The 22398-nt window shown below is 40.6% G+C and overlaps 1 protein-coding gene across 34 annotated transcripts in view; it reads right to left on the bottom strand.

Annotated features, from left to right (window-relative positions):
- ESRRG (estrogen related receptor gamma) overlaps positions 1-22398 on the bottom strand; it is a 607049-nt gene that overhangs the window by 174859 nt on the left and 409792 nt on the right. For all 34 annotated transcript variants that reach the window (XM_087856312.1, XM_045809601.2, XM_087856344.1 and 31 more), the window contains one exon: positions 4163-4578. In XM_087856312.1, coding sequence (XP_087712438.1) covers positions 4163-4578 — 416 coding nt within the window. The remainder of the gene's footprint in view (positions 1-4162; positions 4579-22398) is intronic.

Raw genomic sequence — 22398 nt, 5'->3', positions numbered from 1 at the left:
AGGCTCCCAGCGGAGGAGCCCGATGTGGGACTCGATCCCGGAACGCCGGGATCACGCCCTGAGCCGAAGGCAGACGCTTAACAACTGCGCTACCCAGGCGCCCCTGCATAATTAATTTTAAAAATAAATTATTATAACAGGCAATAAAGAGTCTAAAGAGGCAATATTCCCCATGAATATGCCTTTGGATGCACAGGTCACACAGTCAGTCAACAAGAGCACCGGGAGGTGCTGGTGAGGCAAAAGCCACACATGCATCACGTCCTGATCCTAAGGGTTGCCAACAGGAGAAAGACTTGTTCTTAAGGGGAATTGCATAATCTCTTCTCCTTCCCTGAAGAGCTGCAGGGCAGGGAAGGGAGGGACTACTATCTGTCAAGGAGAGTTTGGCTGCACTGCTGCCTCGAGGCATGAGAATAGATTCTAGGTCCTTCAGCATCAGAATAAGAATCTGTGATGATACAACAGATTTGAGCCACTTTCAGTATCTTTGGAGTTCAATCGCTATCACACTTGGGCCGCAGGAAGGAGGGGCTGTTTCAGTTTTCCTTACAATTACCACCCTAATTATTACATTATACTTTCACAATTTAATCCCTTTATTTGCCTCACTGCCTTTTTGGGGCTAAGTTAGCACCACGGTGTGATGCCTGCTGATGTAGCTAGCGGGGTAGCCTTACTGTGCTGCCCAGCTGCCAGCTACAAACACAGCCAGGTGGGCCAGTCCAGAGTGCTAATCTGGACAGTGACATCTCTGTCTCCCGCTCAAAATCCTTGAAAGTTGCTCTCTCCAATATGGAGTAAAACTGAGCACTATACATCAATGCCAAGAATCACCCTGTGCTTTGCTCTGTTAAGCTTTTGGTAGCATTTCAGAATAATCAGGCATAGAATTCCAATTGCTCTATTCCAGTTATTACTCAGTAAATAACTACTGCATAGCTATTAATATCGAAACTATAGGATTAAAAAAAAAAAAAAACCCTGCCTGGCAATTGTTTCATAGTTGTTCTATCTTTGGAAACATTCTAAGGACCAAGGAGTTTAACTACTGCCCACTCCCCTCCCCATCCTGGAAATCTGGTACTCCCTCAAGACGGGAGACGTTTGTAGAGTAATTCTCCTCAATGCACAAAGGTTTGAGAACAAAGCTTTAATAAAATGTTGGTAACACGCAGCCCCAGATAGCACACTCATGCCTGCTCACAGTAGGCTCTCAGTAAATATTTGTTGAGTAAAGGGGAGTGGTTTTCATAGTGAGGATCTCTCGCTTGTTTCCACATACACAGCATTTGTTAATTTATCCCCAAATATTAGCTTAAATTCGTGTAGTTAATTCCAGAGCTGTATAAACTGAATAAACAAAATCGAATTACTAACAGTTTGAATTTTAGATACTCTGTAACAAAAGTATTCTAATACCTTTGGACAATGGCTAGTAAGAACCCAAAGATTTGAAATGTGTTTTCATTCTCAAGTTTTACAATGTTAGTAAATAGGCTGAAGATATTTCTCAAATGCCCAGGAGTGTATGGAAGTTCCACAGATCGACCGCCATTGTTTTCACTCCCTCACTCTACCTAGGATTTCACATTTCATTTCATCCTTTTTTTTTTTTAAAGCTTTTATTTATTTATTTGACAGAGAGACAGCCAGCGAGAGAGGGAACACAAGCAGGGGGAGTGGGAGAGGAAGAAGCAGGCTCCCAGCGGAGGAGCCTGATGTGGGACTCGATCCCAGAACGCCGGGATCACGGCCTGAGCCGAAGGCAGACGCTTAACGACCGAGCCACCCAGGCGCCCCGTCATTTTATCCTTAAACATTCCATGAGGTAGGTAATATGTTTTCAATTTACAGGTGAGAAAAAAGAAAAGAAAGATCCAGAGGATGAAGGATTTTTCTAAGAAAATGTTAAATAAAATATGGCAATGATGAGCCATAAAATACGAAGATAGAGCCATTAAAATATTTAGGTAATTCATATGTACTCCATACTAACTTGGCTTGTGTTCTTCAGTTAAAATTCTGAAAGGCTATGAAAAAGTTAGGCTTAAATATCCACTCTAGGGGCGCCTGGGTGGCACAGCGGTTAAGCGTCTGCCTTCGGCTCAGGGCGTGATCCTGGCGTTATGGGATCAAGCCCCACATCAGGCTCTTCCTCTATGAGCCTGCTTCTTCCTCTCCCACTCCCCCTGCTTGTGTTCCCTCTCTCACTGGCTGTCTCTCTCTGTCGAATAAATAAATAAATAAATATTTAAAAATTAAATAAATAAATAAATAAATATCCACTCTACTTTGTAAGAATTATCATGTCCTGAAAACCTGCGCCCCTTCAGTAAACTCTTTAACTGTGCCTTCATCGGCACAAATCAAGGAAACGATGTCACAGACAACACAAAAGCAAATGGGAGACGGTACAACCCATTCCACTAAGAACAGTAAGTGAAATCTTCAGGACAACTAATGGAGAAGACTTGCCCTCCCAGCTGCTCTAAAAAAAAAAAAGAAAAGAAAAAAAAAAAGTGGGAGATTACTCTATGTACACATAAAGGATTTCATAATCACCTTTTGTTAACCGATTTAGAAGGATTATAACTTAACAAACATAATCTCCTTTGCACTTTAAAAATCAGTACATAACACAAAGTTATTAGCCTGATTTCAATGATGTCCAAGATGGGACCATTAGAGGATGATGGTCAGTCATGAGTGGAAAATCAGCAGCAACATGGTATACGGCAGTGGTTCTCAAATTTGGGGGAGCATCCGAATCACCTGAGGGGTGATTGCTGGGCTCACCCCCAGACATTCCGATTGAGGTAATGTGGGATGAAGCCTGGGAATTGGCATTTTTAATAAATTCTCAGGGGATACGGATACTGCTGGTTGACTTTGAGAAACACTTCACTTACAGAACACAGCACAGTAGAGGGCAGTGATTTTAACCTTGGCTTTACCAAAGCATTAAATAGGAAGCTTTCAAAAATCCACCCCACCACCCATGGCCTGGCCACACCCAAAGCCAATTAATTCAGAATTTGGGGGTAGGAGCCCTGGCATCAATATGTTTTCAGTCTCCAGGTGTTTCCAGCAAGGTGAAATGGCAAGGATGAGAACCACTGATACGGGGGGAAAACACAGTGTATCCGAAAGTGCTGTTAAGAAGAAAACATTTTTTGTAAACCACTGAGAATAGAATCACTGATGACCTGAGGATCGTCAATGAGCAATTTTTCTTCCCTTTCCCTATATTCTTCAAAAGGGTATCACAAAGGATCTACAAAAGTGAAAACTATAATTTCCAGTAAGAATATAGATCTACAGCATTCAACATGAGCAGAATCCTGTATTTGTGGATTGCTAGCTTAAAGGAGCACATACAAATTTCAGCCACATTTTTCTACATTCATATTGTTATTTATGAATCTGAAAATCCATAAAGGTTTGGGTATATCTTATATATGTTGCAGGTATATTCGGTGATTAGGAATGACTTGGAAGACTTTTTTGCAAATTCATTAAAAAGGTGAAGAAAGTTCATCCAACCACAGAGAAAGAAGGAAGGTAGCAGACAAATTTGTTTAGAGTAGTGGTTCTTAAAGCATGGTCCTTGGACCAGCAGTATCAGCATCACCTGGGAATTTGTTAGAAATATAAATTCTTGGGCTTCTACTCCAGATGTAATGAGTCAGAATCTCTGGGGGTAGGGCCCGGTGATGTGCATTTTAACAAGATCGCAAGGTGATTTTGATGCACGCTCAAGTTTCAAAACCACGGCTCTAAAGTATTTATTATTTCTGTGCATCTGCAAAAAGAACCAAAGAGGCAAAAATACTACTGAACCAGTGTGTATTTGTTTAGTTGCTATATAGACCCACATTGCTCTGATAACAGCGGTGCCTTTTTGAACCCAAAGCTTAATATCATTTCATCGTTAGAGCTTAATGGTGAAAGCAGAATTGATAGGAGGCATATCTGAGGGAGTTTATTCTATAAATGCTCCATAAGCTATTGTAATTTATATCTATTTTGTACTCAAGACAGAATTGAGACTGTACGACTTGATGAACAAGGATAAGAACCAAGAAAAACCAACCAACCAACCAACCAACTATCACGTGAGGTTGGAAGAGGGTAGGGTATTCCCAGGTGCAACACTAACCTTGAATCGTCCTCTTGAAGAATGCCTTGCAGGCTTCACATGATGCTACCCCATAGTGGTACCCGGAAGCGATGTCGCCACACACTAAACACAGTCTCTTGGGCATCGAGTTGAGCATGTATTCACACTTGGTCTGGGGATCTTCAACAATGGTGCTGGAGCAGTCATCATACAGTTTCCTGACAGGCCCACTACCTCCTAGGATAGGAGCAGAAGGGTAGAGAGGTGGCGAGTCAAGTCCGTTCTGATGGCCATTCATGGTTGAACTGTAGCTCCCGCTGGCGTCTGAAGAGCCGCCGGGGCTGTGGTGGTTGACGCTGTCCGTCAGGGAGGCTGGGCTGGAGGGTTCCGTCTTGATGAAGGACGAACAGCTGGAATCAATGTGTCGATCTTTGTTTGACATTCTGCAGAGAAGCCTGAGGTGTAGGGAGATACAAACGGAGAGAGAGAGAAAAAAAGGAGAGAGTGTCAAACACAGAGACCAAAAGAGGTAGAAAGAAAGAGAAGGTAAAATAAATAAATAAAAATATTAGAAAAAGTCAAAGGGAAGGATGAAAGGAGGGGAAAAAATAGAAGAATTCATATATTAAAGACACTGTTCCTTGAGAGTACTGCCTAAGAGCTGGGAGTACACATCATTCATTCTCTAGTCAATATCTCTTGTTCTACAAGAAGGTAATCAGCATAAGGGCATGACAGGGTTACATCAAAGTGCCCAGACAGGCCATAAACAAAACCTCTAATGGGTCCAATTCCTTTTATTTTACCTTTCTCCTGGAGAACCACTGTCAATATCTAAATCAACACTCTAGATTCTAAATTTACCCATGCAAGAGGAGTGATTTAAAAGGCCGTATCTTTTCCAAAATTGGATTTATCCTCACTCTACTCTTCCCTTCCACGTTCCGACGCTGCAATCTTTTTATTGTGAGCAGAATCAAACTTTTATTTTCAAGACCGAACAGATGATTCTTCAGCTCTGTAATTACTGTTTGTCAACACGCTTCCATAAGCATAACTGTGTCTTTTATTGATCTGACTAAGACACATAGGGAATATATCCTCAATCACTTCACTTCTTTATTTAAATCGCTCTATTTCATAGCCATTTAGCAATAGAGAAAGACATCAAGTATAAAATTCCAGCCAATATGGAAGGATGATATCCTAGAGCCCACAAAACTTAGTGAAACGATCACCAACACTGATTAATACAGATGTGCATGTGCCTGCACGTGTGATTTGCCTTTAAGAGATGAATCAGGAAAAGCCATTTGAACCTTCAGTATACCTGTGAGTCCATAAATCTGATACTTTGTATTATATTCAGCAAACTAGGAATGTATCACATTTTGTCATGAAAAATGAGATTTGTGATGGTCCCTTTTCCCCCCTTCTTTTAGTCTTTTAACATCACACCTCCTAAAAGGAAATATGATGAGGCATCTAATCTGACAAACTATCTCTCTTATCTAGAAGAAACATACTGCCCCTCTTTCTTTGTTGGACCCATAAGTGATTAAATTTCTGAAAAGGTAATTAGATGAAAAGATATAATTGGTCCTATTTTCTTTCCTAGTAGCCATAGTGCAAAACCCCTTTTAGCAAAGTCTCTAAGAACATTCTGGGAGTCTGCTATAGAAAGAAGTGACAGTTGAGAAGGGGACTTAGCTAATTGCTTCCCAGTGGAAAGTTGATTTATAGGAATCCCACAGGGGTAATGGTCATTCACTAGAATTTGGGGGAGTAGTCACAATATAACCAAAGGGATGCAATTATCACCACCACTATAAATCTGATGATATTTTATCATTGCCCAAATTTCATTTTCTCCTCCAGCCCCCCCCCCGTTACTTTAAAGAAAAGATAAATAAATAAAAATTTCCTATTGGGGACGTTCACTTAACTGTTCCAGGAAGGCTGTCTTGAAAGCAAAGCATTAAAAGCAAAAATTTGCCTCTAAACAAGTACCATTGCACCTCGGGAATTTTATTCTGCTTTCTAAAGTAAAACAGTACCAGGATGTGAAGAAAGCAAACAGGAAGAAGAAATCCACAAGAATAGCTTCTTCTCTCTTTCGCCCACCCACTTGTGTTGTCCTTTCCTCAAGAGCTAGCGAAAGAAAAAATATCCCCCTCGCCAGCCTGAACTACAGTGTCCTCTCCCTTCTGCATCTGCTGCCTTGTACCCGTCACTGTTAATGAGCGCTGTAATTAATAGATCGCTCTCCCTGTCTCCCTGCTTGCACTCTGGGCTAAGCACTTTTCCTCGAGTCAACGTCTGAAAGAAAGCAGGTCGGCACTGACTTACAGCAGCCCTGCGAATTCCTTTTAATTTAGAGCACTTACCCCACCACTTCACTTATTACCTTATAATTACTGGACTGCTCGCACATACATTATGATCTTGGACTAGAGTTAGAAGTTATTAGGGTACTAAAACATGGTTGCTCCCCTTTCCTCTCTCTGGCACGGAATTTCTCACAGCTATGACAATTAACTCTTTCACCATCTGCCCTCAAGGCACCATTTCTTAATCCCCCCCCCCCTTTCTCCAGAGAAGAGTGGCTTGATCACAAAACATACAACGTCTTCTCCAGGCCCTCTTTCCCCTCTTCTTTTTTTCTTATATCATCTGTGGTCAATTTCATCCCAATTTCCTCTCCCTCGGGCTTTTCCTCATGGACCTCTGAGGTCCGCAGAACTCTTGCTTAAGAAACAAGGCCAGGAACTGCTTTTCCGTTTATGGAACAGTTATTTGCTAAGTCACCAAATGTTTACATGTCAAATGCATGTTGTTAAAGGCCCTGAAAAATAGGGAGTCTTCAGCCAGCTGTTGCCTCCAAAATCTCAATCCATAACTTTGCAATAATCTTCACAGAAGCAAGGACATTAGGAAGTTAAGTTGTCGGGGAAGTCTCTGGAAGGTGGCACTATCTTCTCCTACACAAGGTCTGGCCAGTGTAGCTGTAAATGAGACTGAGAGAACTGGATTTGTGCTGGAGGTTCAATGTGTTTCTTTTCAGACAATGAGCTGCTTCCTTAATTAATACCTTTTGCCCAGTGGAAATAGTAACGGTCAGAGTTGCCATTTATCAGACACTTCTGATGTGGCAGGCACTGACCTGAACACCCTACTCATATTACCTCATTTAAGCCTCAAGACAACCTTGTGAGGGAGGCATTCCTTTTCAGGAAACAGAGCCTCAGACGTTACGGTGTCCTGAAAGTCATACAGTGAGGAAGTGGGAATGCCGGGATTTGAACTCAGGTCCGATGTCAAAGTGCAAAACAGAAATGTGGTGAAGCAAACAGAGAGTTTTTAAGGATGCTCACAGATTTTTTTTTTTTTTTAAGCCAAGCAAGCAGGGATAGACGTAGCACCACACACAGAGACCTATGACCTCCGCAGCTCCCGTATGAGTGGAGAGGGACCACGGTGGCCACCCCATTGGCCACAGGTCGGCCTCAGCTGAGTCACCCTCTCCAGTGCTGGGAGTGACACCTAAACAGAAATCTCTGAAAGAACACAGTTGTCTCCTAATTACTACTTAGCTCATTACACTGAACACTTCCTAGACACCATTACATTATACCCTAAAACTATAGTGGGTCTTAATTCTCTTCCTCTCGGTCTCTGAAATTCTACAGCTCTATTATTCAAGCCTGAAATATTCACAACTATCTATAAATTCAATTGTCAGCTGGTGGGTTTTATTCTAGACTTCACTTCAATCTAAAATTAGAGGCACTAAAATTCACATTAACTCTAAGAGGAATGTAGTGAATAAGACTTTATTTCAAAAGAACACCTTTTTGTCAGAAAGAGCCATTTTCAAGATGATGGCTTTATCTGTAGCCAAAGAGAATAAGCCCAATTCTACATTGTGCTGTTAATGCAGAAATTTTAGGTCACATTGGATTAATAAAAATCTAAATTTAGTTAAGAAATGCGAATAGAAATAACATGTGTAGAAAAGTGTGGGAAATGTTTATTTTAAAGCGTCAGTACACTCGCTTGTATTTTATTATCTGAAGAGAAGTGATGAGAAGCACAAGGGAGCAAGACTACAGACTTTTCCAAAACTTCTGAGGGAACACCCGGAGAAAAAACTGGAGGTAGAAATAGCTATGTTGAGACTCACAGCTTGTTTCTGTATAAGAAATTAAATTTGAGGGATTTTACAGGCTTCCTGAGGCCACGGTGAGCCCAGTTCTCTATAAAGAGGCATTTTTAACATGGTTTGAGATACAGTCTCAGTAATTCTAATGATCGTGCTTCCTAGCCTGGCCCAAGAGTCAGCAAGGGTAAAATTTACCTTTGGTGATAGAGACTAACGACCAGGCAAATACAACTTCTTAGTTGCTGGACTATTTCAAAATGTAATTTTTGAAAGTTAATTAACTGTGTTAGATGCATGCACATATAGAGAGAAAGAGAGAAAGAATAAGAATCAATTAAAGTGGTTGCTGTAGGGGGAAACAAGAAGATAATCTGTAAGTTAATATTCAATTTATATTATCATTATCAAGCTTAATTGTTTTCAGGGATTCTTCCTAGATACAGGTAAATGTGCGACCTTGAATGAATCGCCGTGAGTTAGAATTTCCACACGCATGCGTCCATGTCCAACCGAGGTGGTCTCATTCCACAGCAGCTCAGCCAATACTTTTGTTAATGCCCCACAGTCATATATATTATATGCCTTTCATCAACAGACAAATTCGTCAGCGACTATATTATTTGCTACTTTATTTCCCTACTTAAAAAAATGGTGCATGAAATTCTCTTAGGGAACATACTATGCACAGGTCTTCTTTGGGTCTCCTAATTGTCATACTAAGACAAGATTTTTTGAAACTTTTAATATACCCATGCCAAGGACAGACACCTTAATAAGCTAAATAAATGCCAACTAAAGAAGTCACTATTTTATTTTCTTCCTTGTCATCCTTAAGAGCCCCCAAAGGTACCCATCTTAATTATAAATTCCAAACACTTTACATCAATTTTTATCCAAAAATTTCCGGTAAGCACACTGAAGCCAGCGAACCTGCAAGTTTACAAATATGAGACAGAAATAAGAAGACAGAGTCCTTAGCTTTCTTACCGAATCCTAGAATTTCAGGGTTGGAAAAGAAGGTTTGCAGGTCCTGCTACCTTATCATCACTATCTATTCAAATTAGGAATGAATCTGTGAGGACTGGTCGCTTTCAACCTTCTGAAATCACCAGATTAAATATTTAAGTATTTTTATTTAAATAAAAAAAATAAAAAATATTTTTAAAAAATATTAGCCTTCAGTTTCGTTTTGTTTTCATGTGCTCAGAAGGAAACTTCCAAGACTTATGCCAAGCTCCCCGGGTCCCAGGCTTCAGAGCCCATGACCCCAGCAGCTCCCTTTGCAGCCTGAGTTACAACTTCAAGCATCTACGTTACAATGAGCGCTTTTTTTTTTCCTGCTTCAACTAATTGCACTCTCGTAAAGTGGCAAAATGTGAATCACTTAGTAACAAAATGGGCACCAGCTGCTATTGTCAGAGAATGGTGATGCTGAAGAGAAGGGAAAGCAACCGAATGAAGTGTCATGTCAGAAATCAACGGTGCAACGTGTGATTTGAGAAAACATGACTACTTTACAGAGACAGGGTGTCATTATGGCATCACAGTAATACGATGCTTTGACAACTACTGGGTCTAACATATCATCATTGCATTAAGGTACACTGGCTTAGTTGGGGAAGGAAAAGAAAGGATTTTTTCTTTTAATAAGAAATATCTTAAGGTCTGCCTGGCTAACCTAAGGGAAAGAGATCATTAATTGTAAAGGGAGAACTGTAAATCCCGACCCACAGTGCTCAGAAAGACTAAAACACACGCGCACACATAGGCACACACACTTCTGGATCATTTTAGGCCTTCTTTAATAAACCTTGAGGCCCATCTAATGGAACAGATTTCTGCATAACAGGATCGCAATCATTTAGTAATGTCGTTTCTTGATTCTTCCAACAAATCACCTGCGCATTCAGTCTGAAAGAACTTACTCCATCAAGAACGAGAGTAAGCAAACAGCTCCCTGCAAAGCTGGTGCTTGAGATGCTGGCAAGAGATGAGGCTTGGCAGTGTGGGGACAGGAAGCCAGTTCCTTAAAACATTATCGGGGCCTCCGTCGAAGCTGAAGGCTCCCCTAAAAGGCTATGTACTACACCAAAAAAGGAAATTTAGGGCAATAAGCAAGAGACTTTTAACTCGTTTCTGGACACTCATTCAAAAGCACGGACCTCCTGAAAATAACTGCATAGCTAAAGACAAAATCAAGACCTGGAAGGATCTCGCTGAAATCCCATCTGCTTTTAGGGTTTTAGAGTTCATTGATCCTTTCTTTTGCAATTTTGATCTGACATCATGTTGGGTTGACCATCCTGGTTTAAGCACTGAAATCCTATGTTCTGGAAACCCCTCAGTTCCAGGTATATAAGGGATGGCTGGCCATCCACTGTGAAGATAGACTCTAGAACCCCATACCTCCACGCCTGTTATATCTAAAACAAAGGAGGGGAAAAGGAGAATATTCATTTTCAGCAATGAAGGCCCAGAAAGCTGGCTGGAGAAATGCACTAATAAGAGCGTGCAGCCTAACAAGACTGGGGGTGTTGTAAGCACGTGTGTTAGAAAATACCTATAAATATACCAGCATCCCATTCCACCGTGCCATGCAAGCTGGAGGCCACTGCTGATCACCTTGTTAAGTTATCCAGACTATTTTAGATGTAGGAAATTGCAGTAGCTTCAATTTGTATTGCCAGGTGATTTCTGGTGCTTCCTGGTTGATAAACTTTATTAATGGGAAAAGAAATGGTCCTGTGATATCACAATGTGTTGCACATTATGATTGTTGACAGTTTCTGTATTTAAGGATTCGATCTGATGCAGAGGCGCTTAGTAGTGTAATTTATCCTTAGCTTGTTTTCTTGGACCTATTTCAATCTAAGAGTGAACATCCCTTGTTTATAGCTCTGAATACAGTAAGTGAGCTACTGGCAAATCAATAAAACTGTTAAATGCATAATAATGCTGGGTAATTGCATACATGATGTTTTGCATAATTAACTGTCTGAGCTTTTCTTTAATATAATGGCCACTCATGTAATATAGAGTAGCTATAAGTCTATAAAATATACACAGTTTATATGAACCATGATTCCGCTTAAAACTCTGGCTAATCATCTACATCGGGTTTGAAGGGAGAGCTCTCCTCCACTGCCAAGTCCAAATCAATTCTTATGACATTACTTTATAACTAACATATTTAACTGATGATGGCTATTAGCTATTATACAGATTACATTCAAGAAGTGTAACAGTAGGGGAAAAATACCATTTAGTTTAAACAAACTTCTGCCACGTAATCAATATTATTGAGGCAAATTAAGTGTTTTAACAAGTGTGTATATTTGCCCTAATGCAGCTTAATTAACTATATCCTCACAAGTGCCCAACTCCACGACACCAGTGGGTGTTAAAAGAGAATCTCAAGAAATGCCTAGTCAGAAATTCAAATGCACAACAGTAGCACAAACAAGCACAACTCTGAGCCCTAAGAATATTTCCTACCTTACACAAGTTACACTCCCAGGACCAAGAGCCTGAAGGACCAGAGGGCTTTAGAAGAGTGTCCCCTACTGTAAACCCAGTTGGGCAGAGACTGCCCATGTGGTGACCAGGTCACTCTTCCCAGGGTAGAGTGGAACAGCCTTGGGCAGGAGGTGGGGACCACCGTAGAAAGGAAGGTTAGTAGTATGGGGTAAAAAATTACATGAGATAAATCATCAAAACGAAGCTGACGGTATATGCTGAATGTAACATTTATTCGGTCTTGGAGATTTACTACGCTCATGAGCAGACCTCCTCCGTAGTAAGCTTTCTAGAGAAAAGAAATAGTCTCCTACTTCTACAAATCTCTGGTCTTTCAAACAGAAATATGGATCAATAAAGTTTGCTTGTGTTCAGACAATTCCGTTTTCAAGCAGTCAAGAAGCACACTGAAGAGATAAAGCAGACACAAGAGGAGAGGACTGACAGCTAAATGAAGACCTTCTCACAGCATCTCACTAGAGGAGAAATAAACAGACACTCTACTCATAGAAAGTCTATGCACTGATCTTTACAAATTACAATCGAATATAGATGCTTTACACATACACTCCAGTGATGGAGTTCACAAATCAAATCCAGGTCAATGAAAGCTCAGGCTGACTGAATTCCCCTTTCCTCTTCTCTTTGCTACACTGAAACAGGAAATAGGAATGCTAGAATCAGGAGTTGATGCAAGAATATTGAGATTATGGTATTGATGGCACCCTTTACTCATTAAGAAAATGTTTTGCAAAAGCAATTACAATGACCAACAAACCCACTGCCTCCATGGTGACAGGCCAGTTCACTTGGAGTGGAACTCGAAAACATACCTGAAACCGGGTGAATTGCAGTAGCGAGAAAATTTAAATACTAAGAAGGAATCACTGTTGAAATAAAGGTTGTACACATATGGACATCTCTACACTAGACAGAGATTCACAGTGCAACCAGAGATAATAAACCACATCATTTCCTCTTGGACAAGTGGCTAAACCATATTTATACTTTTAACTGAATAGCTTCGTCTGCGGTGGCTAACATCGGGATGCAAATACAGCTGGTCTCGGGTGATCTATGAGGTCACAGGCTGTGATTATATTCAGTGGGTATCAGGTGTTCAGCTGGAGCAGGAGAGTGGGGGGAGGCATGGAAAAGGGGAAATCGCTAATTATTAATCCTAACTCTTCCCCTGTCCTCCTTTTTTGAACATTTCCATCGAGCTAGCTGCTTGAAGAGAAGGTGAAGCTAAAACACATGGACCACCACTTGCAGGTAAGGGAAAATAACATACGTACACACATATACCTAATTCAAGCCACAGAAATGACAGTTTTTGTTCTGTGGCAGAGTGGGTTTTTTACAAAGGGATTATTCAGCAGTGGGACAGCATCCAGTGAAGCCAACGGAAGCCACCGACAAGCCTGGAGTTCAGACAGGAAGGACTTGCTTGTCATTTGTTATTCAAAGGTCCAAAACCAAACATGCAGAGAAACATCCCTAAATCGTTGCAATTCTGAAAAACGAATTAAAAAAAAAAAAAAAAAGTACTACACCAGAGTTCCCACAGTTGGCTTGTCTTCTTTCCCCCTTCTCAGGAAACCCCGTCCCTTATGGCACTTGACGACATAGGCAAGTGGCTTCCAGCTCTGCAGGCGTCTCCGTGTGGCCCGGGACAAGTCACTGTACCACTCTGACCTTCAGGGTCTTCCCGCGCTCAGTGACAGCATTTGCCCACATGCTTTCTAGGGCAACTTCTGCCACTAAAAAAAAATATCCTCTTTCACTCACATAAAAGCCACACTGGTCTGTAACTTCGAGGAGACAGGAGAGGAAGGGCTACTGCACTAAGCACACTCCCCACACTCACATTCCTTGGGTGACTGCAGCGCACAGAGACTACTGAGGGCCACGGCGCAAGTGCGCGTGCGCGTGCCTGCTGCCGGCGAAGACAGAATTCCCGAAACAACTCGCTACTAACAGTGAAACTGCAGCAACATTCAACTGTGGAATCATTCCCAGTGGGCTATGAAAGGGCAAATAGAGCAGTGATGATTTGGGGGGAGCTGGGGAGCAGGACTCTTGGTTTTTCCTAGAAATGGTTCTCTTTTTGCTCATTACATTTTTGGTGGGAGGCGTTGGCGGAAAGGGGCAATTCCCTGCAATCAGGGTTTAAGTGAATGTTTGTCCCAGTGTGTGACACCACGCTGTCAGCGAGCAGCAGGGCGCCGCTGAGTTGTTACTACATTTGATTTGACTGCCAGTAGGAAGCTTCATTTCTACCAACTGTTAGTTGCTCGCTCAAAGAATCTTCTCTTCATTTCTGGAGTGATTTTTTTCCCCCTCTCTTCTATTTCCTTTTCCTTGATATGTGGTAAGCCCAAATGCCATGTGGATTTGTAAGAGAAAACCTGAGTTCTTGTCTCCTGAGCTTGTCAGATCTGAGGACCTGGACGTAAAGGGTCCAAGCAATTTGTTCAATATTTCCAGTCTCTCATTTAGAGTCTGCATTTTAATTCTGATTTCCCAGCTCATCACAAGGTCAACACAGACACAATACTGGCTCTGCCACACTGTGGTCACATCTTTTCACTTGGTGGGGTTTATTTTAGCCGACGGAGCGGATACTTCTATGGCCCTCATTAACAAAATAAAACAAAAAAATGTTGTCACTCACCTTCTCACACTATTCTGTTGAAATAATTGCTATTTTTGGTGACCGCTTCTCACACTTTTCATAATTTTTCTGAGTTGGTAACTTTGCTACAGCACATGAAAGCCTCTCTCCTTAAAAATAATGATTTGGGTAATTATGATTCTCAAATCGTGCCCCTGACAACAACTTCTGACAATGAAAAGCATCTTTAGAAACAACAAAAGCGTGTGCAGGAGTAAAAAGAGTAGGGGAAAAAAAAAAAAGCAGAAGAAAAATCCCTCAGAGATAGGACGAAAATTCAGGCTGAATGGAAAAGTAATTAACACTAAAGAGCTAAAACTGTAATTACGAAAATTTTCATTAAGGAGAGGCAGGTGAATCTGCTTTTCTAAATATGACAAGGTGCCGTGTAAAAATAAAATAGAAGCAGGTTTCGGTGAGTGGAGCAGGAAAGCCATGTCTTTAACCAGATCAAATTCTCGAAATTGGCTGTCAAGACAGGATTGTTGTGATTTATACCCGTCTATCAAGTGCACGAACGGGACAGGCAGAGAGAACAGAGGCAAGCTGCTGTCGTTTCCATTCGCAAAGAACCTTTAATTTCCACAGCACCATCTGTTACCAAATCTAATTCACATTCCCCCTTAATCTGGTTTAGTTCCATAATACTAATTCTTCCCCAGCCCCTACGAACACAAACCACCAAAAAAAAAAAAAAGGCTTTGGTTCTTGGTGAGTGAGAAATTGAATATTATAGAGTTAAGGTGTTAAGGCTCCGGTGACTTAAGTGAAGCATGCTCTTCTCCATTAAAATGTATTCCTGGTAAAGAGATTTGTTTTCAGCCAATGCAGAGATATGAAATTGTTCATATTTGGGGTAAAAGAAAAATGCTGATATAAAAGTAGGCCGGGGACATGAAAGCAGAGGTTGTCATAAAATACAATTGTTGTCAAGTTTAGTCACTTTCAGAACTGGCTATAAAATCACTTTGTCATGGTTTTCACATAGAGAAAGCCTGAAATTGTACTTTTGTTAAGGAAACTCGGGAGAATGAAGTATATATATTCAGAAAGAGTAGAGCAGGGTAAAGGAAACACCTAGGAGAAACGGAAATGGAAAAAATCGTATATAATTTAAAATAAAGAGATGTGTATCGGTAAACACGCGTTCACCTCCCTCGATCTAAGATTCTATTAGCACATACTTTTGATGCAACATCATTTCCACTCTCAGCCAATATAATAACTGGCATTCACAATAATGAGGTTGTGGAGCTATAAAATTATAAAGTGCTTTCTGCATCAGAGAAAGATTAAACTATGCTCAGTAAAGATTTAGTGTTAAATGTATTTTATTGCTTTCTAAGTCTGTGAAAATTTGTTATCTCTAAAGGCAATAGTACATAAAGATCCTCAGGCAAACGTTACAAAATGAGAAAAGATATTGTTTGAATACGGGGGTGAGAAATTTTGATTACACGTTTAATCAACTGGCTCACTACCTAATTCTTCTATGAACGTTAGAAGAATTATCCTTTTGTTCTCTACGCCGGTAGTTTAGAACATGAGGTGGTTTCCATGATATCAATCCCTCAGTTTCGGTCAATCATTGGAGAGGCTATGATCAAAATATTGATTTTCATGGAAGCCTTGATTATCACCCATAAATACATTTTTTTGTAGAGAAAACTTTAATATGTAAAGTCCGCCACTAAACTAGCACTATCTTAATACCCAATTAAAAAAAAAAAAAAATCCTAGGTCTGTCATTTAGAGATACGTACTTCCAGGAAAGAATCTCTCATTTTACTGATGGAATATTCTGATTACCCAGGTATATGGGTATTTTCAACTATTAGCTACAAGAAAAGCCTGATTCTTAAGAGATTTGGGAGATTCTAAAAGATCAACTCTTTGCAACACTGTAATAAACGAAAAAATTTGAGACTAGAATAAATATGCTTATACACACATGAACAACTATCTACGTCACCTATACAAACATCAATGGGTGTCATAAATACAAGTCATTAAAGATTATAGAGATCATAAAATATAAGACAACATTGTTAACGTTCTCAATATTCATTAAGGAACATGCTAAATCTAATATCCTTAAGTTTTGTATAGCAATTTGGATTGTATAATTTTAGGGTTTCTATTACAGCTGTAAATTAAAGAAAAATTTTTATTTTCTTCTCACTCATAAGAATGGCTAAAATTCCTAGGTGATACCACCAAATACTTGGGAGCGTGTGGAGCAACTGGAACTCACATACGTTGCTGGTAGGATATAAAATGGCACAACCTTTTTGGAAAAAAAGTCTGAAACTTCCTTATAAAGGTAAACAGACACTTAGCATATCACAACAATTCACTCCTAGATATTTAGGAAGAATGAAAACGTATGTCCACATAAAGACCTGTACACCGGTGTGTAATCACAGCCTTATTCATTATGGCCCTAAGCTGAAAACAAATCAAATGTCCGTCACTGATGAATAGATAAACAAACTGTAATACATAGATGCAACCGAATCCTAGTCAACAATAAAAGAGAAATGAACTGTGAGAAATGCAACAGCTAAATATCAAAGACATCCTGAGGTGCAAACCCAAGGTAGATACAAAAAGAGTACATCCTTTCAGATTCTGTTCACGTGAAGTTCTAGAACAGGTAGAACTAACCTGTAGGGATGGAAACCACTAGGGCTTATCTGGAGCAAAGTGTGGGGAAGGCCTAGAAAGGGGCATAAGGAAACCAGTGGTTGTATGCGTTAAATGGATCACACTTGTCAAAACTCTTTCAACTGTGCGTGGAAAATATCTGTTTTGTTGTATTTATGTTTTATGTTAAAAAGTTGATCTAAAAACATTTTTTAGGGGCACCTGGGTGGCTCAGTCAGTTAAGCGTCTGCCTTCGGCTCAGGTCATGATCTCAGGGTCCTGGGGTCAAGCCCCACATCAGGCTCCCTGCTCAGCGGGAAGCCTGCTTTTCCCTCTCCCACTCCCCCTGCCTGGGTTCCCTCTCTCCCTGTCTCTCTCTCTCTGTCAAATAAATAAATAAAATCTTTAAAAAATAATAAAAATAAAAATATTTTTTAAACAATAGGTTAAACTCTGTTACTTTGTATTACCAGAGTTTTCCACTGATTCCCATGTTCTACACCTGGTCTCCAATAACCACATCTAGAAAATCTTTCATCAACACCTATTTTACTTCTCATTTATACACAAGGACAAAGTGGATCAGGGAAGGGAGACAGATGACGTATTCAAGCACACCAAGAATTAGAATAGAACCCAGTAAAATTCCAGGTTTCCATCTCTTAGGCTAGATCTTTCTCTAACTTACTAATAAAGCAAAGGATAAAATCAAAATTAGACCCAAAGTGAATAATATTCTTTTTTTTTTTAAGATTTTATTTATTTATTCGACAGAGATAGAGACAGCCAGCGAGAGAGGGAACACAAGCAGGGGGAGTGGGAGAGGAAGAAGCAGGCTCATAGCGGAGGAGCCCGATGTGGGGCTTGATCCCAGAACGCCAGGATCACGCCCTGAGCCGAAGGCAGACGCTTAAATTCTGTGCCACCCTGGCGCCCCAAAGTGAATAATATTCTTGATCAGAATGATAGACACCTTTCTATATTCTATTTTTAAAAGCATATAAAATATTTGGGGGGCACCTGGCTGGCTCAGGATGCAGCTCTTCATCTTGAGGTCATGAGTTCAAGCCCCATGCTGGGCTTAGAGCTTACTTTAAAAAAACAGAAAATAAAATAAATAAAAGCTTATAAAATACTTGTTACTGTAAACAAAAATAATTCCATGCATTCATGAGGTCATGCACCTGACTTCATTCCCCATTGTCTTCCCCCCAAACGTGGCCCATTTTAAAATGGCCTTAGCAAGTACGTGGTATGGGAGTGGCAATGTGGTTATATGTCTTTGTTATGTAATTCAAGGTGGGCTCTGAACAAAAAGTTTTTCTGGCTTGGTTTTGTGTTTGTGTCAAGGAAGTAAGTATTATAGGAGATAGAATAAAGGCAAAAAATGAGACTTTAAGAAGTGGAAATAAAAGGAGATTCATCTGATTTTTTTTTTAAGATTTTATTTATTCATTCGACAGAGACAGAGACAGCCAGCGAGAGAGGGAACACAAGCAGGGGGAGTGGGAGAGGAAGAAGCAGGCTCATAGCGGAGGAGCCTGATGTGGGGCTCGATCCCATAACGCCGAGATCACGCCCCAAGCCAAAGGCAGACGCTCAACCGCTGTGCCACCCAGGCGCCCTCATCTGATTTTTTAAAATATGGTTTGGATATAAGTATAAACAAAGTAAAAAGTGTTAGGGGAGAAGGTGCAATCTATAAAACGTGAGTGGTAAAATTATGCATTTCAAGAGGAATGTAAAATTTCTAAGAAGCTTCCAAGAGAGAAAACTTATAGAGTAACTTAAACAAATTAAAGAATTATTTCATCACCAATTTACCAGAAGACTATCTGTATGACTCTTCCTTAGAAGAGAAGGAAATAAATCACAAAGCACATTTCTTCCCTTTTTAACTTTCCTACACAAGGTTTAGTACTAGCGGGGAGAAACAACATGATTATACAGCTAATGCCTATTTTCCCAAAAGGAGGATTGTACAGAATAATAAATTTGTGTGTATTCCTGAAGACGAATCTGGACAAGCTTATGATCTATTCCTTCCAATGGCTCCACACTCTCTATGGGCTGGCAACCAAGCCCTTCAGTCAGGGAGTCCAGATCTCACCTTCCCCGACCAGCCTTCCTCTTCAGCCCCCAGTCTCACCTCTCCCCACCCTGAACCTCCTATAAATGCTGGGCTTCACAATATGTAATTCCCCACACTGACCAGCTTCCCCTTCTTTCTGGAATGCCTCCCCCGGCCCCTGGTCCATGGCCCCATCAGCTGGCTAGCATCCTACTCACTAGTAAAAACTCACCCGAGTTATTAAGTCTCCACAAGTCTTTTGTGACACTCCTTCCCCCTGATATTCCCATAATACCACGAGCCTGTTTCTACAAATGCACTTCGTACATTGTTTTTAATATACTGCTGACACTTGATATACAGATTTTTTACGGTACAGTACTGTAAATGGATTCTCTCTAGCTTATGATTTTCTTAACATTTTCTTTCTCTAGCTGACTTTACTGTAAGAATACAGTTATAATACAACATACAAAATACATATCCATTGAGGGTTTACGTTGTCAGTAAGGCTTCCGGTCAACAGCAGGCTAGTAGCAGTTGAGTTTTGGGGGAGTCAAAAGTTATATGTAGATTTTCAACTACATGGGGTGCTGGTGCCCCTAACTCCTGTGTTGTTCAAGGGTCAACTGTATGGTCTTAGATCTGTCCCTCTACTTGTACAGGACTATGCATTAATTGTTCTCTATTTCTAAAATTTCACTCTGTGTCTGAATGAGTGAATAAATTATGAATTCATATACACACTAAAAGTGATGGGCTTTGAACGTTGGAGCACAAATTCCTAAACTAAAGTGTTGTTCATATCATCTCAAGAATCTACGAGATAAAGCATAGAAAAGCTATTTTTATATCTCCTTAGGTCATAGTAAATCCGCCAAGAGATTTGATTTAAAACATAACAAACAAAAAACAAAACAAAAAAATCCCTGCAGGGCAGGGTAGTAAATGACTCTACGATTTTTAATTAGAAGACCTGGCCTTGAGTTCACCAACCCTGTCACGTGGGCTCTGACATGTTATCTACAAACCTCAGCTGCTGAGTCAGTTAGTGGCAAGTGCATCTCATAGTGAGTGTGGGAAGATCAAATGAAAATTATGTGCAAAGGCGGCACTGAATTTACAAAGATTATCAGTAAGCAAAAGGAAAGAGATCATTCTAGGATGAAGAAGGATAGCCCAGAAGTGGGAGAGCACAGGGTAGGCTCAGAGAAGGAAGGATACCGTGGTTGTGAAAATACTATAGGGGATCTGGAATCAGCTGTGCATTCAGAAAGCAGGTTGGGACCAGAGTGTGGAAGGTTCAAAATACTACACTATGCAGAGTCGATGTCATTTTGTAGGTGCTGGGAAGCTGCTTAAGGATTCTAAGGAGAGGGGCGCCTGGGTGGCTCAGTCGGTTAAGCAGCTGCCTTCAGCTTAGGTCATGATCCCAGGGTCTTAAGATCGAGCCCCACTTCAGGCTCCGTGCTCAGCAGGGGAGCCTCCTTCTCCCTCTCTCTCTGCCTGCTGCTTCCCCAGCCTGTGCTCTCTCTCACTCTCTGTCACATAAATAAATAGACAATCTTTAAGAATTGTAAGGAGAGAGGCACCCACGTGGCTCACTGGGTTAAGCAAAACTGCCTTCAGCTCAGGTCATGATCCTAGGGTTCTGGGGATAGAGCCCTGCCTCGGGCTCCCTTCTAAAATAAATAAATTAAATCTTACAAAAATAATAACAATAATAATAATTCTAAGGAGAGGGGAGCCCGGATGGCACACTTGGTTAAGCATTGGACCCCTGATTTTGGCTCAGGTCTTGATCTCAGTATCATGAAATTGAGCCTTCTGTCGGGCTCCGCACTCAGCAAGGAGCCTGCTTGAGAGTCTCTCTCTCCCTCTCCCTCTCCCTCTGCTCCCCCCAAATAAATAAATAAATCTTAAAAAAAAAAAAGAGAATTCTAAGGAGAAAAGAGACAATCTGTGTTTTTATTAAACACAGGTTTGGCTGCAGCCCTGCCCATGTATTCATTCATCCCTGTTACATTTTAGGCATGTAACTTGATAAAACAAACAGACCAGATCTCTGAACTCACAGGGTGTAAAGCCCAATTAGGAAGCTTTTATATCCATCCAGATAAATGATGAGGAAAACCTGAATGAAGATGGTGGCTTCAGAGAATGAAAAAAAAAGGGGGGGGAGATAAGTATTATAAGCATCACCAAAAGAGGTTTTTCCACCCCTAGTGATCCATAAATAATATGTAAGAATAATCAAGCTAAAATTGCTTTGACAAACTAGAATTTTTTAATAAAGTGTAATATAAAAACAAACAACACCATGTGATGAAACAGTTCTTCATCTTGACTGCGGCGGTGGTCACAGGAATCTATGTATATGTAAAATTACATGGAACTAAGCACACATGAATGCCTATGAAACTGCTGAAATCTGAATAAGGTATGTGGATTGTATCGCGATCCATCTTCTGGTTGTGATACTGTACTAGAATTATGCAAGATGTCACCCCTGAAAGGATTTGGGTGAATGATGTGGAGACTTCATTCAACTGCATGCATCTATAATAATCTCAAAATAATTTGGGGGGAGCGCACCTGGGTGGCTCAGTCGGTTAAGCATCTGCCTTCGGCTCACGTCCTAATCCCAGGGTCCCGGGATTGAGCCCCATGTTAGACTCCCTGCTCAGCAGGGAGTTTGCTATCTCCCTCTCCCCTCTGTCCCTCTGCTCATGCTCCCCCCCCTTCTCTCTCAAATGAATAGGTAAAACCTTTAAAAATAATAATAGTAACTTCTTTTTTTTTAAGTAGGCTCAACACCCAGTATGGAGCCCAATGTGAGGTCTCATGACCCTGAGATCAAGACCTGAGCTGAGATCAAGAATAAGACATGGTTAACCAACTGAGCCATCCAGGCGCCCCCCAAAATAATGTGTTTTAAGTTAACATTTTCCTTGGAGACACGGACTATAGCACCTATTTATTTGACTTTGTATCTTCAGCACTTTGCAGTATGCTGAACTCACATTAGCTACCTAGCAAATTTGTCACTTAATAGATTTGTATTGAATGCATAAGTAAATAAACTGCAAGGTATTATGTCAACTGAAGGCATCATTATTTTTTATTAATGTTATGATAAACCTGACCACCTTGGTTTCTATGTCTGGCTCATATGTGTTTATGACATTACTTTAAATAACAAA

This window comes from Ursus americanus, chromosome 2, assembly GCF_024610735.1.
Source record: "Ursus americanus isolate L20-20 chromosome 2, mUrsAme1.1.p, whole genome shotgun sequence".
Classification (NCBI taxonomy): domain Eukaryota; kingdom Metazoa; phylum Chordata; class Mammalia; order Carnivora; family Ursidae; genus Ursus; species Ursus americanus.
Note: the sequence above shows the minus strand (reverse complement) of the source record. Positions and strands in the feature narration are given on the sequence as shown.